Source organism: Plectropomus leopardus, chromosome 11 (genome assembly GCF_008729295.1).
Source record: "Plectropomus leopardus isolate mb chromosome 11, YSFRI_Pleo_2.0, whole genome shotgun sequence".
NCBI lineage: Eukaryota > Metazoa > Chordata > Actinopteri > Perciformes > Serranidae > Plectropomus > Plectropomus leopardus.
In genome coordinates this window covers 19,831,777-19,844,813 of record NC_056473.1, presented here as the reverse complement: position 1 = coordinate 19,844,813, position 13,037 = coordinate 19,831,777, and the positions used below count along the sequence as shown (strand labels likewise).

General features: G+C 39.2%; 1 protein-coding gene across 1 annotated transcript; it reads right to left on the bottom strand.

The window, feature by feature from the left end:
- Positions 1–641: 641 nt before the first annotated feature.
- Positions 642–8,257, bottom strand: si:dkey-246g23.4 (uncharacterized protein LOC559426 homolog). Its single transcript, XM_042496076.1, is given in 9 exon segments — positions 642–743; positions 745–853; positions 3,805–3,915; positions 3,917–3,987; positions 4,240–4,445; positions 4,448–4,643; positions 5,759–5,838; positions 5,927–6,062; positions 8,243–8,257. Coding segments are annotated over 9 exon segments (1,026 nt in total).
- Positions 8,258–13,037: the final 4,780 nt, after the last annotated feature.

Below are 13,037 nucleotides of genomic sequence, written 5' to 3'. Positions count from 1 at the left end.
TTTGAAGCCTCGAGTTTGACGTTTTAACCATCGCCATCTTGGTTTTTTGGAACCAGAAGTGACCGTATTTGGACGAGAGGGTGGAGCTGTGGGGGAACGAAGGTGTTAAAATTAGCTACAGAGACCAAAACCGTTTTTTGAACCAGGCTGTAAACATGTTCTTTCTGCTGTTGAGTTGGGCATTATTACATGGCGGTCTATGGGATTTAGTAAGCTTTGGAGCTGGCTTCACATGGCCATTCACTGCATTGCAGTTTCTGGCACATCTGCATTGGCTTAATTTTGAAGCCTCAGAGGTTGCCATGTGCTAATATGAGTATGTTCAACCACTGTGTACACTAGAAATGAAATGAGCAATTCCCACATTTAGCAAATATTATGGCCATTCTTTATGTTTGACACAATGAGAATAAGGGAAGCAGGTTTTACATGCAAAGTGAAATACGAGAAGAAAGCTTTAGTTGGATTGACCTGCAGAACTCATCATATCAGTAACATTATAAAAACAACCAAAAAAAATTTGCCTGCTTGACCAAACCTTTACTTAATTCCTTTATGACTGTAAAGACACTTGACTGTGATCTTGAGATCCAGATTTGAAACTCATCATCTATCAGCAACAGAGACATTTTTTTCCTCAATCATATCATGCCCAGCTGTTTGGCTTCATCTCTGACAAATGGTTCCATCCTGTCAATATGTATATTGTGGTTTTTGGTAGTTGACCCCTGACCCCTGACCCCTGCGGTTCATTTGATAAAGAAGAAGCAGGAGCAGAGCAGAGGCAATGAGAGCCACTCCTGCCATAAGGAAACCTATCCTGTAATCATTCATCTTTTCTATGAAGAATCCTACAGGGAAAAGTGTGTATGACTGATTTGCAGCTTTGACACAGTCGTATTTTTTAATCATAATATTTTACTCTAATGTCAACATTCATTCCTGACTGGAATGCACCCATGCTGGCCAAAACACAGCAGCAAGCCAATTATGGTATCAGTTTGGCTTCACTTAATGGCAGATAGTTGTGAACGAGGCAAAAGACTGAGGCAGAGATAAGGAGGAGAGGATTGTGACTAGATTCATTTTATCTTAAGGCGGTACTGTGAGCGCCTTAGTCCTGAAAAGGGAACATAATTAGACCACTTTGATGAATCCTAAACATCCATCAACTCTCTGGTCTTCAAAGTGCTCTAAGTACTGATGGTTACAGTAAATAAGTGAGAAATAGCCTCTGTGTCAATGGGACCATGTTAAGTTATAAATAGGACACTACCTTCACCTCAGTTAGCTCTTTTACCTTATTTGAGGTCAGTTTCAGCTTTAAGCATTATCTTATATGTAACATTTACCTGTGGGACTGTTGCTTTAATTCATATTGAGAGGTTTTTAGGAACTTGTTAACCAGCGATTATGGAGATACTGAAGTGAAAATGAAGAATCTAAATTCAAAGGACTGAGCAAGGTAATAAGAAGTATTTATTTTATGGTCTAGCACTTTCTTATACATCAGGCAGGTAAAATGGGCAAACTTATTTTATAATTGAAAATATATTCTGGGCAAAATGGAAAGTACAAGTTTTTTGATAAATCCTGCAGTGAAATAAACGCAGCTTGTTGCACTTTAACAACTCAAATCACTCTCATTTGCTGTTTTTGCTACACTTAAACCCCTCCAGAAAATCCTTAAATTCCATCGAATGAATCAAAAGTACAATTACACCCCCTGCCACACACACACACACGCACACACACACACACACACACACACACACACTCACTCTGTTGGAGAGCTTTCCCCAGCTGATTTACTGCTGGCTGTGCTCGGAGGCAGGACACTTTTTGGCAGGGGTGGCAGTGTCTGGGTGCCAAAGTCAAGCTGGGTGTTTTTCAGGCTGTATTTACAGCTATTGTTTAGAGTTGTGTGTGAAAATGGGGTAACCTCAGTAATCGGGTTCAAATGCTCACTTGTTTTTAGGACAGCGCTGTGGGTGGTGGTGCTGAGGTATGTGTTGGTGTGCAGAGAGAGAGAGGACTGGAAAACAAGCCAGGGGCATTTCAGTTTAATAGCCTCTTAAGTATCTTTTATTTCTCACAATGCAATAAATTAATGAAGATAACTGCAAACAGATTGCAAAAGTAGCTGACTCATTTGAGAAGCTTTCCAGCCACAAATCTATATGTAAATATATTTCAATTTATTTTTGAAAGGGGTGGATGGGAATGAGTTGCTATCCTTAATCAATTTTCCTTTCTAAATGTAGACTAATTACGAAGTAGGAAATGCTCATTAATGCAGACAAGAAAGATTTTTATACTGAGAGAAACATGTGACATGCAAAACACCATATAAGAGATGTTCATAATAATTTCATGTTTTATGTATCTTCCCATAATTTAAAACTGCTACAGTTAATTTTTATTGGATTACATGACTATGTGGCAGCGGTCATTCTTAGTATATGATAATGAACCCACAGAGAATTCTCACTTGATACTTCAGTTCCTTTCAGCTCTCCTGAGTATTAAGTGTCTTCAGCTAATTGTTTTGCTTCACTAACACGCTCTCATCCTAAGTCATCACATATCGCCACTTTGCAGTGGACTTCTGTGCCTGTTATGCTCTTGCTATCCTCATGCATCTGCTACTAATGTTCTGGGATGCTGCTACCGTAATGTCAACACAAGCACTTGGTGGGATTACACTACACATGGTTATGTTCAGGCAACCAACGCCAGGGCGTTAACAAATGCACATGCTGGCACAGATGGTAAGGATTAGGCAACAAAGTCAGGGATGGTTAGGATAAGGCAAAAGAGGCACATGGTAAGGTGTAGAAAAAACTATCACAGTCAGACAGTAAGCGAACACTGAACTCCCACATGAAAGTCTGGGGTTAAATGTTAATCCACAAACCAGTGGCTGACATCATGGTGACTACGTCCATTGTTTTTTATTAAGTCTATGCCCATAACCTAAAGGCAGTCACCCTAGTTGAGCATTTACCAGCTGAAGAGACAGATATTTCCCTCATTGGTTGGTAGACACCAAAACAGAGCTAATAGTTACAGTGTGCTTTGAACAAGTCTGAGGAAAAATAAATCCTCTTTTAGATGTTTTGGTGATCTCCTCCTTTGTTATTTCATTTCTCAATTACAGTTGTTCTCATGGTCTGTAGGACATAGTGTATGAATTTGGACAACTGTCACCAGTAACAGAATGGAGCCAGTGGGGAAGAAACTCCATTTAGAGGAGAAAAAAAAAAGATCTTTGAGAAGCAATCAGCTGTGAAATTAACACAACCATAAAGTATCATGATATTATAATTTTTGCACAGTTGCTCTCTGAATAAAAACCTCTGCTCCTGTGGGATGGACTGAACAACAAAATTCCTGATTAATTGAAGGGTGATGCTGCATGTCATGAAGGTGTAAAGATCTCATTTTGGTTGAATAGGCTCACTGGGCTGTGTTACAATGCAGAATGGTGTATAAGCACATCCTTTGTGTGAGATTTAATGTGTCGGAAGAATAGGCCCAGGGAAATGACAGGCGCTGTAACCTTGAGTTAATGATTTGAGTTTTTCCCAAAGCTAACAGAAATGTTAACATACAATGAAGTACAATTCTATTCTATTCTGGTAAGCTTCTTGTTTATTTCTAGCTTGCAGCCAGTAAGCATGGTGAAACGGATCACAGGGAATCTTACAGCAACAGCACAAAGCTGAAATCAATTTCTCTTTGATATGCACAGATAGCACATGCACATACAGTTACCTATCAAAGCATCTTCCTCACTCTCCAGCAATGGGTGGTCCAAGCCGGCCTCCCCTACTGTGTATGACCATATAGAACCCAAGCGCTCCTATGAGCCTGTCGACATCCACAAATTCAGTCAGCATAGTGATGAGGAGGGAATGAGGAGGCCAAGGGGCAGAGGAGTAACACAGTACCCAGCAAAATCACTGTAGCTGTCAGCTGCTGCACCTGGGAGGAACAGAGACACAGGAGACAGACATATGCATCAGCAGTAACACCTACAGTCGCCTCTGTACACTTTTCATGTAGGTGGGACATTGCTTCTTTACAGGAATATTCTCATGTGCTTTCTTGCCAAGAATCAGATGAAAAGATGGATTCTTTTAAAAAAATCACATGTATGCTGCATGGTTTACCAAAGCTTGGCCATACCTTTGCTATCAGATCATTTTCATAATGTTTTAAACGTACTGTGCCCACCAGTCAGGTGGTCAGCCACAAGTTTGCCAGGCAGCTAAAGAACACTCCTCTAAACAGGTCCAGCACTGCAGAGATGGACATGAGTGCAGCTGGCTGTTACTCCTGAATCCCATACTGTAAGCATTTGGAACAGAGGGGGGCAAAGAAACACAGTGCAGCAAACACCTCAAACATCTAGTAGACCATGAATTGAGCATTGGCAATTAGTAATCCACGTAGTGAGAGTAGTTCATCCTTTTAAGTTTTTTTTGTTTAGGTATCTTTTCAGGGTCTTGAAGACATGCCTTAATTACTTCCTGTTCAGACCCCTCATATATTCTCAGTTCCTCAAGGCAACTTGGTTTGCATCCTCTCGAGTCGTCTTTTGGTAGCAATTTCAGGGGGAAGACTTCCTCCTCTGCTGGCTTTTAGGGGCCCCTGCAACATCCCACAAACCCATAGGGGTAACACTTTACAATAAGGATACATAATTTAGCATCAGTAAATGCTGTTATAACCATTAACTAACAGTTAACTACTGTGCCAGGTAATCATTAACTAATGATGTTCATGTTAATTAAGGTGTTAATTCATACATTGTTTAATAGTATATAAACAGTCTAACAGCAACAACAATAACAAGTGCACATTAATTAACATAAATTAAGGTGGTAAGTCATACATTACCGAATAGTTGATTTAAAGTAACACCATAACAAGGACACGTTAATTAACATTAGTTAATGTACGATCAACCATTAACTGACAGTTAACTGACATGTCAAGTAATCATTTACTAGTGGTATTCATGTTAATGAATGTGCTATTTCATACAGTAGTTAATAGTTTATTCACATGAACAATAATAAGGACAAATTTAATGGTATCAAATAATGGCGAACCATTACCTAGCTATTAATAAAGTTAACTAATGTGTAAAGTAGTCATTTACTAATGGTGTAGGTCATGACTGTGTCATGTCAATTAAGGCGGCATTTCATATGTTATATATTAGTATATCAACAGCAACAATCACAAAATAACATTAAACATTCATCCATTAAGTAACACTTCATTAATGCATAAGGATGCTAAAAAGCATCACCTGACTATAATAAACCATTTATTCATGCTGCTTGTGACCGTTATTATGAAAAATTGATTCCTTAAGTAACACTTCATAGAGTAGAAATAGAATAGAAAGCTTTATTGTCATTTTACATGATACAATGAAATTTTGAGTGCTACTCCTGATCAGTCCATTTAAAATACAAGATGTGCAATGCACATTCAGCACACATATCACACAAACAGTACCCTATTGTCCCCACATAATGTACACATTCCCTAATAGCAAAACAGTGCAAATATAATGGTAAACAGAACAAATAGCAGTGCCAAGACGAACAGCGATGTAGTTTGCACTGATGGCTCATAAACAAATACTGATGCTGAATAAGCACTGCTTAACTGTAATTAACAATTTATTAATTGTGCTTGTGACCCTTATTGTAAAGTTGTAAACATTCATCCCTTAAGCATTTGTCAATGGGTGCCTTTTCTCAAAGTACAAGCCCAGCATGGTCATTGTGGGGGTCCATGTCATTGCATAGCCAAAACCTGCAGCAAGAATACCAGTGAATATCATGTTATGGGCGTATGTTCTTGAGCCTGTGGTGTATGTGTGTGTTTGCATCAAACCACTGACCCCAGTGGAACCCCACTGATAAATAGTGTTCAATCAGGTTACAAGCAAAAGGCCCAAATACTACTCTTCCTACACTGCATGTCAATCCACGCATTATCACCACAGAGCAATGGCTGTAACAACCATTTAGCAGATGCTAAATGGGACAGAAAGAGGGACACAAAGGACATTCATATATAATCCTACTCAAATATAACTGATCTACTTGTTACAGTAACATACCAGTGTGTTTGCATCTCACAGCTGGTATAAGAAGTCTTATTTTCAAGATGTATCGATGAAGATATTGCCCTGAAACATAAGTATACCTGATAAATATAAGTAAAGTTAAACCACAGAAGATTTAAGATGTTTAAAAGTCTTTAAGTTTGCAGCAGATAATTTACTTCACTCACATGCTCATTTTAAAAATCAAAAAGCAATCTCATTGTATTTTCCTATTAGCCGCGTACAATTTGTGCAGCACAAGAAAGTATCTGGAAGCTGGTGTTGAACCGTCTTTTAAGATGTAGGAGAGCCACCTGGTGGTCAGAACCTCAAGAAGTCTGTGTAGAGCCATCTAAAAAAAGAAGATTTGGCATCAAGGTCAAAAAGAGTAGGGAGATATAAAACAGTATGATGTCCTGTACATAGTACATTCCTTTGTTATAAGCACAGAGTACTTGTACTACTGCTACTTGTACTGTAGAATTTTTTATTTATTATTCTTCATTCCAAGACACATCTGTTACAGAATGGCACAGAAGTCCTGATAAACTGTGTGAAAATAGAACAAAGGAAACCTGCTGAGTCAGCAGCTGAGGTGGGTAAGACACTGCTGGAGTTTGATGTCATTATTGATAATGGTTTATGTTATCATTATGACACCTCAGCACAAACAAAATAAATCTATAGTGATGATTAAACTAGAACACTGTGTGGCAAGCAGGCTAAATCAAAAACACCCACAATGATGTGTGACCAATGCAAGCAGGGTCTAGAAAATGCTAAAATGCTCGTGGTGGATTGTCCAGCATTGACTTTTACATTCACCAAGAAACTTTTAAAATCAGTTATAAAAGCTCTGAAAATGCAGTTCGTAGTGTGCAAAACTTTGTAAACTTTAGCTGCTGTTGAGATCATCTTATGTGTTGGCTGCCTTGGTGATATTTTTTTCTGCTTTTAAAGTAGCAGTGTAGTTAATGTATTTGGACTAATGGTGCTTGTTACACTGCTGTGGTATCAATAGCTCTTCTTGTGTATTGTTGGCCATTTTTGTTTGGCCATTGTGAGTTTAGTCATCTATTCTGTATATTCTTGTAGTGCTTAAAATCAAACTGCACACTGTCTCACTACTGAAGTATTTACTTGATTACGGCAACAATGTTTCTGTCTGTCTGACTGTCATCAGGTGTAATTGAATAAATATTTCAGCAGACAGTGTGTGGGAGTTCTTCTCTTGTTTTCGACATTGCACCTCCTACGACGCACCTGTCACACATTCAGGTGTGCAGAGATTTTTCAGAAAAATTTTTGTAAGGCAAAACTGCGAAAACTAGTATGTTTATAATTGATAATCAGTTGTGTGCATATAATGTCAGGTTAGAGTTACTCTAGCTAATCAAAAATAAAACTAAGCATTTTGATCTTCGACAAGATACAGTAGCTTATATGGACACAAATAAGGATAATCAGTACATTTATTACTCAGCCTCCGCTTTTATCACAATTATGTCTTAAGTCTTGCTTTATCTCCCCCACATGTGACAAATGCTTATGTATGTCTACAATTACATGCATTTCCACGGCTTAGTCACGATTGGAACTCATCCCACTTAAGCAATAAACTACTACATGAATAAAGATACTTATCATTTCCCTGCATAGTGCAAGAGCTACTTGATTTTGTTTGACGATGGTGATGTAACTTCATTCATAAGAAACACATTCAGTGTAAAGCATTGCCTCTAATGATGTATTTCTTTTCAGACTGCACGTGCAACCGTAGTGCCTACGTTTAGAGGGTTGGATTCATGTTATTCTTTACCTTGTAATTTTTTTTATGAGCATTTCCAGTTACACAATCACAAAAGTGATTTAAAGAAAAAGAAGGAAATATAAAAACGTTTGCCATCGTAATCTGTTTGTCACCTCCTTAAACCACAGTCAGTGCAAGCAGATCAGAGTTATCATGCATGACACGATTTTCACTGATGAAAAATACATAATAACAAATACATAACACTAATAATAATAATAATAATAATGCAGCTTTCTAGACTGCATAAGAACCTGATTAAAGGATTTTAAAGGAATCTAATTATGGAGATTACCCACCGAAATCTGGATCATGCCCCCAAAAGCTCACAATACAAGCCAAGTTGAACGGTGACAGAATTCACATTACAATTTACACTTCACAGACATGATGTAAAATCACATTTCCTCCGTACCCTGTTGTTGTGAAAGCGAAGCCATCATGCTGCAGGCCAGCTCTCGAGGCTTTGTGTGTTTTCATAACCTAACAGCAATGCGTGCAGCAGTTATGATCGTGTCAATCACACAGCAGAGGCAGAGAAAGCATGTTCCAGGTTAAATAATCATCTGTGTGTCCGGAATTGTCTCAAACAAAAGCAAAACCAGCTACGTGCTCAGAGTATATAGTTGAAAAAGGAAAGAAAAGTTCCTGTTTTGAGATATTGAGCTTCAAGATTTGGCAAAAAAATGCATTTTGAGTATATTCACATTGTGGTGCATTGGTGTGCTTGGATTCATGACTGTTTACTACTGACTTTCTCATTAACAAACAGTGAAAGACGAACATTATCTGAAATGTGACAAGACTTTTTGCAGTCAGATGGCTTCATTGTCTCACAAACAGCTCTGACAAATGCCTCATAAATTACCTTTAAATGCCTCTCTTTGGTACAGCCTGCCAATAAACTTTTGCAAACTATTAATTTAGTCTATGAGCTGCCTCTTAACAGGGTTTACAGTTCACTAAGGAGGCACAGTACCAAGGCTTGGGGTGTGTCAGATCGTTACTGGGGACAAGCATCTTAACAAAGCCAAGTGCACTGTTGTTTGGGCCAACTTTCTGCAGGCTTCTTAGTCAGTAGACAGTGTCAAAGACATTTTTGGTCTCGCTTTAATAGGGCAACAAATTATTATTTATGGTCTATTGATCATATTAGGTCCTCTGGAACTGCCAGCACAACACTAAACCAAAACTGACAACATTGACCTGCTTTTGCATATTTAAAGGTTCTGTATGTAAATTTTTAAATTCTCTCTCTTTTGTTTTATGGCCAATGGGTGAAAGGATCACTTTGAAAGAATCACTGAATCATCAGAATTGAACAGGGAGCGTTCCTGATCTCCTCAATTGCCCATAACAGTCTGTGAAATGACTTTTATGTAAAGGACACAGGACAAATTTTGCAAGAAAAAGGATATGATATTTAGGCATGCTTACAAGTGCCTTACCTAGATGTATAATAATAACTAGATACCAAATGAAAAGATGGCGGCAATTTAGTTCATTGGAAATGCTCGTATGGCTTTACTTCCTGGGTATCCCACTGAATGCACAGTAGTGTTTCTCCCGCTGGTCCTGCCTGGAAGTTCTTGTTTGCCATGTAGACTTAAGCCTGTGATGATGTAACAAATTTTCATCTGCTTTTCAGCTTGTGGTAAGTTTTACAAATATTAAACCACCATGAAGCAAAAATACATAATAGAGAGAGTCATAACTGACTTGACTGGTTTGCAGTTCGAGGTGTCCTGTTAACAGTTCTACAGACATCTCTTTCACAAAGGAGGTCTATGGGAAAAATGCTTTCTAGGATTTTTTTTCGCTAAAAAACCATCAGTGGCCATAGAGAAAATTTAGAAGCAAGATTGAGCAGCTTTCCTGGCGGCTGGTGTACAACCAACACGTTGTCATCCAAAGTCGTCACATATTGCCGCTGTGCAGTGGACTTCCAGGTCTACATACTACACTCTAGAAATCCCTTTGCATCTGCTTTTTATGTTCCAGGTGGGATGACACAGCATGTGGTTATGTTTAGACAACACAAGCACATGGAAATCAACGCTTGGACATCCGCAAACACACATGCTGCTAGGGATGGCTAGAATAAGGGAAAGGAGGCACTTGGTAAGGTGTAGGAAAAAACCCATCATATTAAAATGGGAAGCAAACACCGGACTCCTGCATGAAAGACCAGGGTTTGTCCCATATTGCTCACCCTGTAGGCGCACTTGCGCTTCCTTTATTACGCCCTTTGTGGCAGTATTTCAACCTGACACCATCCAGCGGTGTATCATGTGAATGCGAAAGGTGTCTTTTGGTGGGCTTGTGTGACAGGAGCTAAGAAATGCAGTCTGCTAACGTCAACAAAGAACCAGCATTTACAACAGAATCATGCATCATGTTTCTGTGATATACATTTTGCACTGGCTGCTCAGAGACAGACCTTTACGTAGCACTTTTGCCAGCTGAATTCGAGCTGCTTCAACCGCAGTCCATTTCCGCAGCTTCAGAGTCAGGTAATAGGTGTGACTGGGAACACCTGGCCAGTCTCTCAGCCCATTTAAGACCTTGCTGGTGCATCAGTTCTCTCTCTTTCCTCATCTGGCACCATGTTCTTGTTTGGTTGGCTGTGGCCCTGCTAATAGTTTCAGTTTACACTCTACAACACCTTACATTCATCACTCACACTAAAAGTCAAGTCACTTGTGTGTCTCTCCACTGACACACTGATCACACTGAACTATGCTTTTGAAAATGTCTTGTGTTAATTAATGAACTTGTACACCTTTAACTTTGAAAGTGCGTGTCTCTGTGTTTTGTCATGGCTCATAATGCGGGTGATGGCAAATGCCACGTTGCTGTTTTGGCCAAGCTGAGGTGTTTGTTTGCATCTATGGAGTGTGAGTGTGAGCAACAGGATGCTGACTGCAGTTCACTTAACAGCCTCAGAGACTGTCAATAATGACAAGGATTTTCTGAAAGTTGCATACAAAACCCTTAATGCTCTATTTTTGACATTTTGTTGTATTTCCATACTAATTTATCACTACCACAGTACACTGTCATACAATACAAACAACCAATATCAAGACATTATATTCCATTTTGTGCAATTTTCTATTTCTACTTGTGTTGGACGACTCAGACTATTAGCTTGAAAGTTAAGTTTGGCTCTGTATTCTGCTGAAGGTCACTGTGACACAGCTCTGCTTGGATATTAGAGCTAAGACTGACTGACAGACAGAAAGACAGAGGGAAGGGGGGTGGAATAAAAGAATCAGTCCTCTTCCTCTGCGTCTGTCCAACACCCAGACAATATTTTAGAAAAGGCTAGATCTCCAGGACGGTTTTGTGGTACATTATATCATGAGGAGATTTTTGCCAGCCTTTTCCGGAGGATCTTCTGTAATTTTACTTTCATGGAAAAAAAGCTCTCTTTTAGTGTACAGATCATTGAATTATACATCCCCAACGGGTGTTCTAAAACAATTAAACATTTATAGGTACGGGTGATAAATTATGAATCTATGGTGGGGATGACTAGGGAGAGTAGAGCAGTGGTATAGATGGAGAGGAACACCCTCTGAATAATAAATATGTGCTGGAAAGGCCTGACACAGTGGGCACAGAAGGTAGTGTTATTAACTGTGTTTCCAAAAGAGGATGTCTGATGCCTCTGATGTCTTTTTGTTTGCCTTCTTCACTTGTTTCACTGTATCTGCCTTCATGTGTGAATTGTTGCTGGAGCAGGGACTTGTTTGTCTGTTCAGGTTCCCCTGTGTCACCAAACAAGTCCTTATGAAATCATGTTACACATTCTGTCTGTCTTTTATACACAGTCTCAGCTCTTTGTACATGCAAGGGCTGTCCATAGTAACCCTACAGCATGTGAAGAAAAAGCAACACAGTGCTGGTCTTACCCGAGATCATTAATTTTTTATCAGGTTCATGTTGCACAACCACAGGGGCAGCATTGCCTCCATTTTCAAGTTTTTCTAATTCTAAAAAAGACAAATACCAGCTATTTCCGCAAATTTCTGAGGAAACACTGCTGACTAAACCTTTGTTGTTGTTTATTCCATGTTTTGAAATTTTGAAAACTTCAGCAGTTCAGCAAGTAAGTGATGCAACAACTCTGAAATACAGTTTACTTCATGTCTTTGAAGGGAAACTATTTGAGTCTGTTGACAGCCATCTTCCTCTGTTTACTTGTGTGTGTGGAGGGAACAGGTCTTCTTGTTGGTTCTTCTCTGTAAACCAAGCCCCCAGGAAGTGCACCAGGCTGTGAAGCAAATTTTACACAGCGGACAAAAGTGGAATTACACCATCAATGGATGCTAATTCCCGAAATTACTCATTTTATCATCGAGATCTGATCCATTCAGTCCAGTAACATTTGAAAAGTCTAAAAGAGCCGAAAGATTATATTATTTGATCACCATTTAAACTAGTGAAACGTGAAATGCTAAATCAGCCAGTCCTCTGGTGGGAGTAACTCACTCAGGCACAGTGTGGATGCTCTATGGGCCTCACAATGCTGAAGATCTGAATACTTTGAACCTGTGGAAATAGAGTGTTTTTTGCTTCATGTGCTAATGAGCAACTCTCTTTGGAATTAACAGGACTCCACCTCCCTGTTGTATCCAGGTTTTCTTAACACATCCATGGTGTAAACGGCTTCTTTTTCACCAATGCTAGCTGTACCGTCTAGGGATGGTAATGCCGGAGGGTTTATCCAACACTGGAAGATCTCATAACTTTTGGATGGATTGCATACACATGGCTGTGTATTCTTAGTTATCAAGTGCTGATTTTATTACACCTCCTAATTGGAGGCTCAAAGTGTGGCTTAGAGCCCTGATTTTCCAATTAAAGAAAAAAAATCTAAATAGTTGGCTTTCCTTCACAACAAATCACCACCAAACTGAACAAACACTGGCTTCTTGTTGTGCAGACATGAGCTACTGTGGGTAAGATTTGTGTTTACAACAAGATGTATTTGTGGACCAGCACAAATACAAATTTAAGATGTTATGTTTTGTGATTAGTTAGAAAAGCCCAATCAGGGACAGGGGTTGCAAATTAGCCTTACCTAGA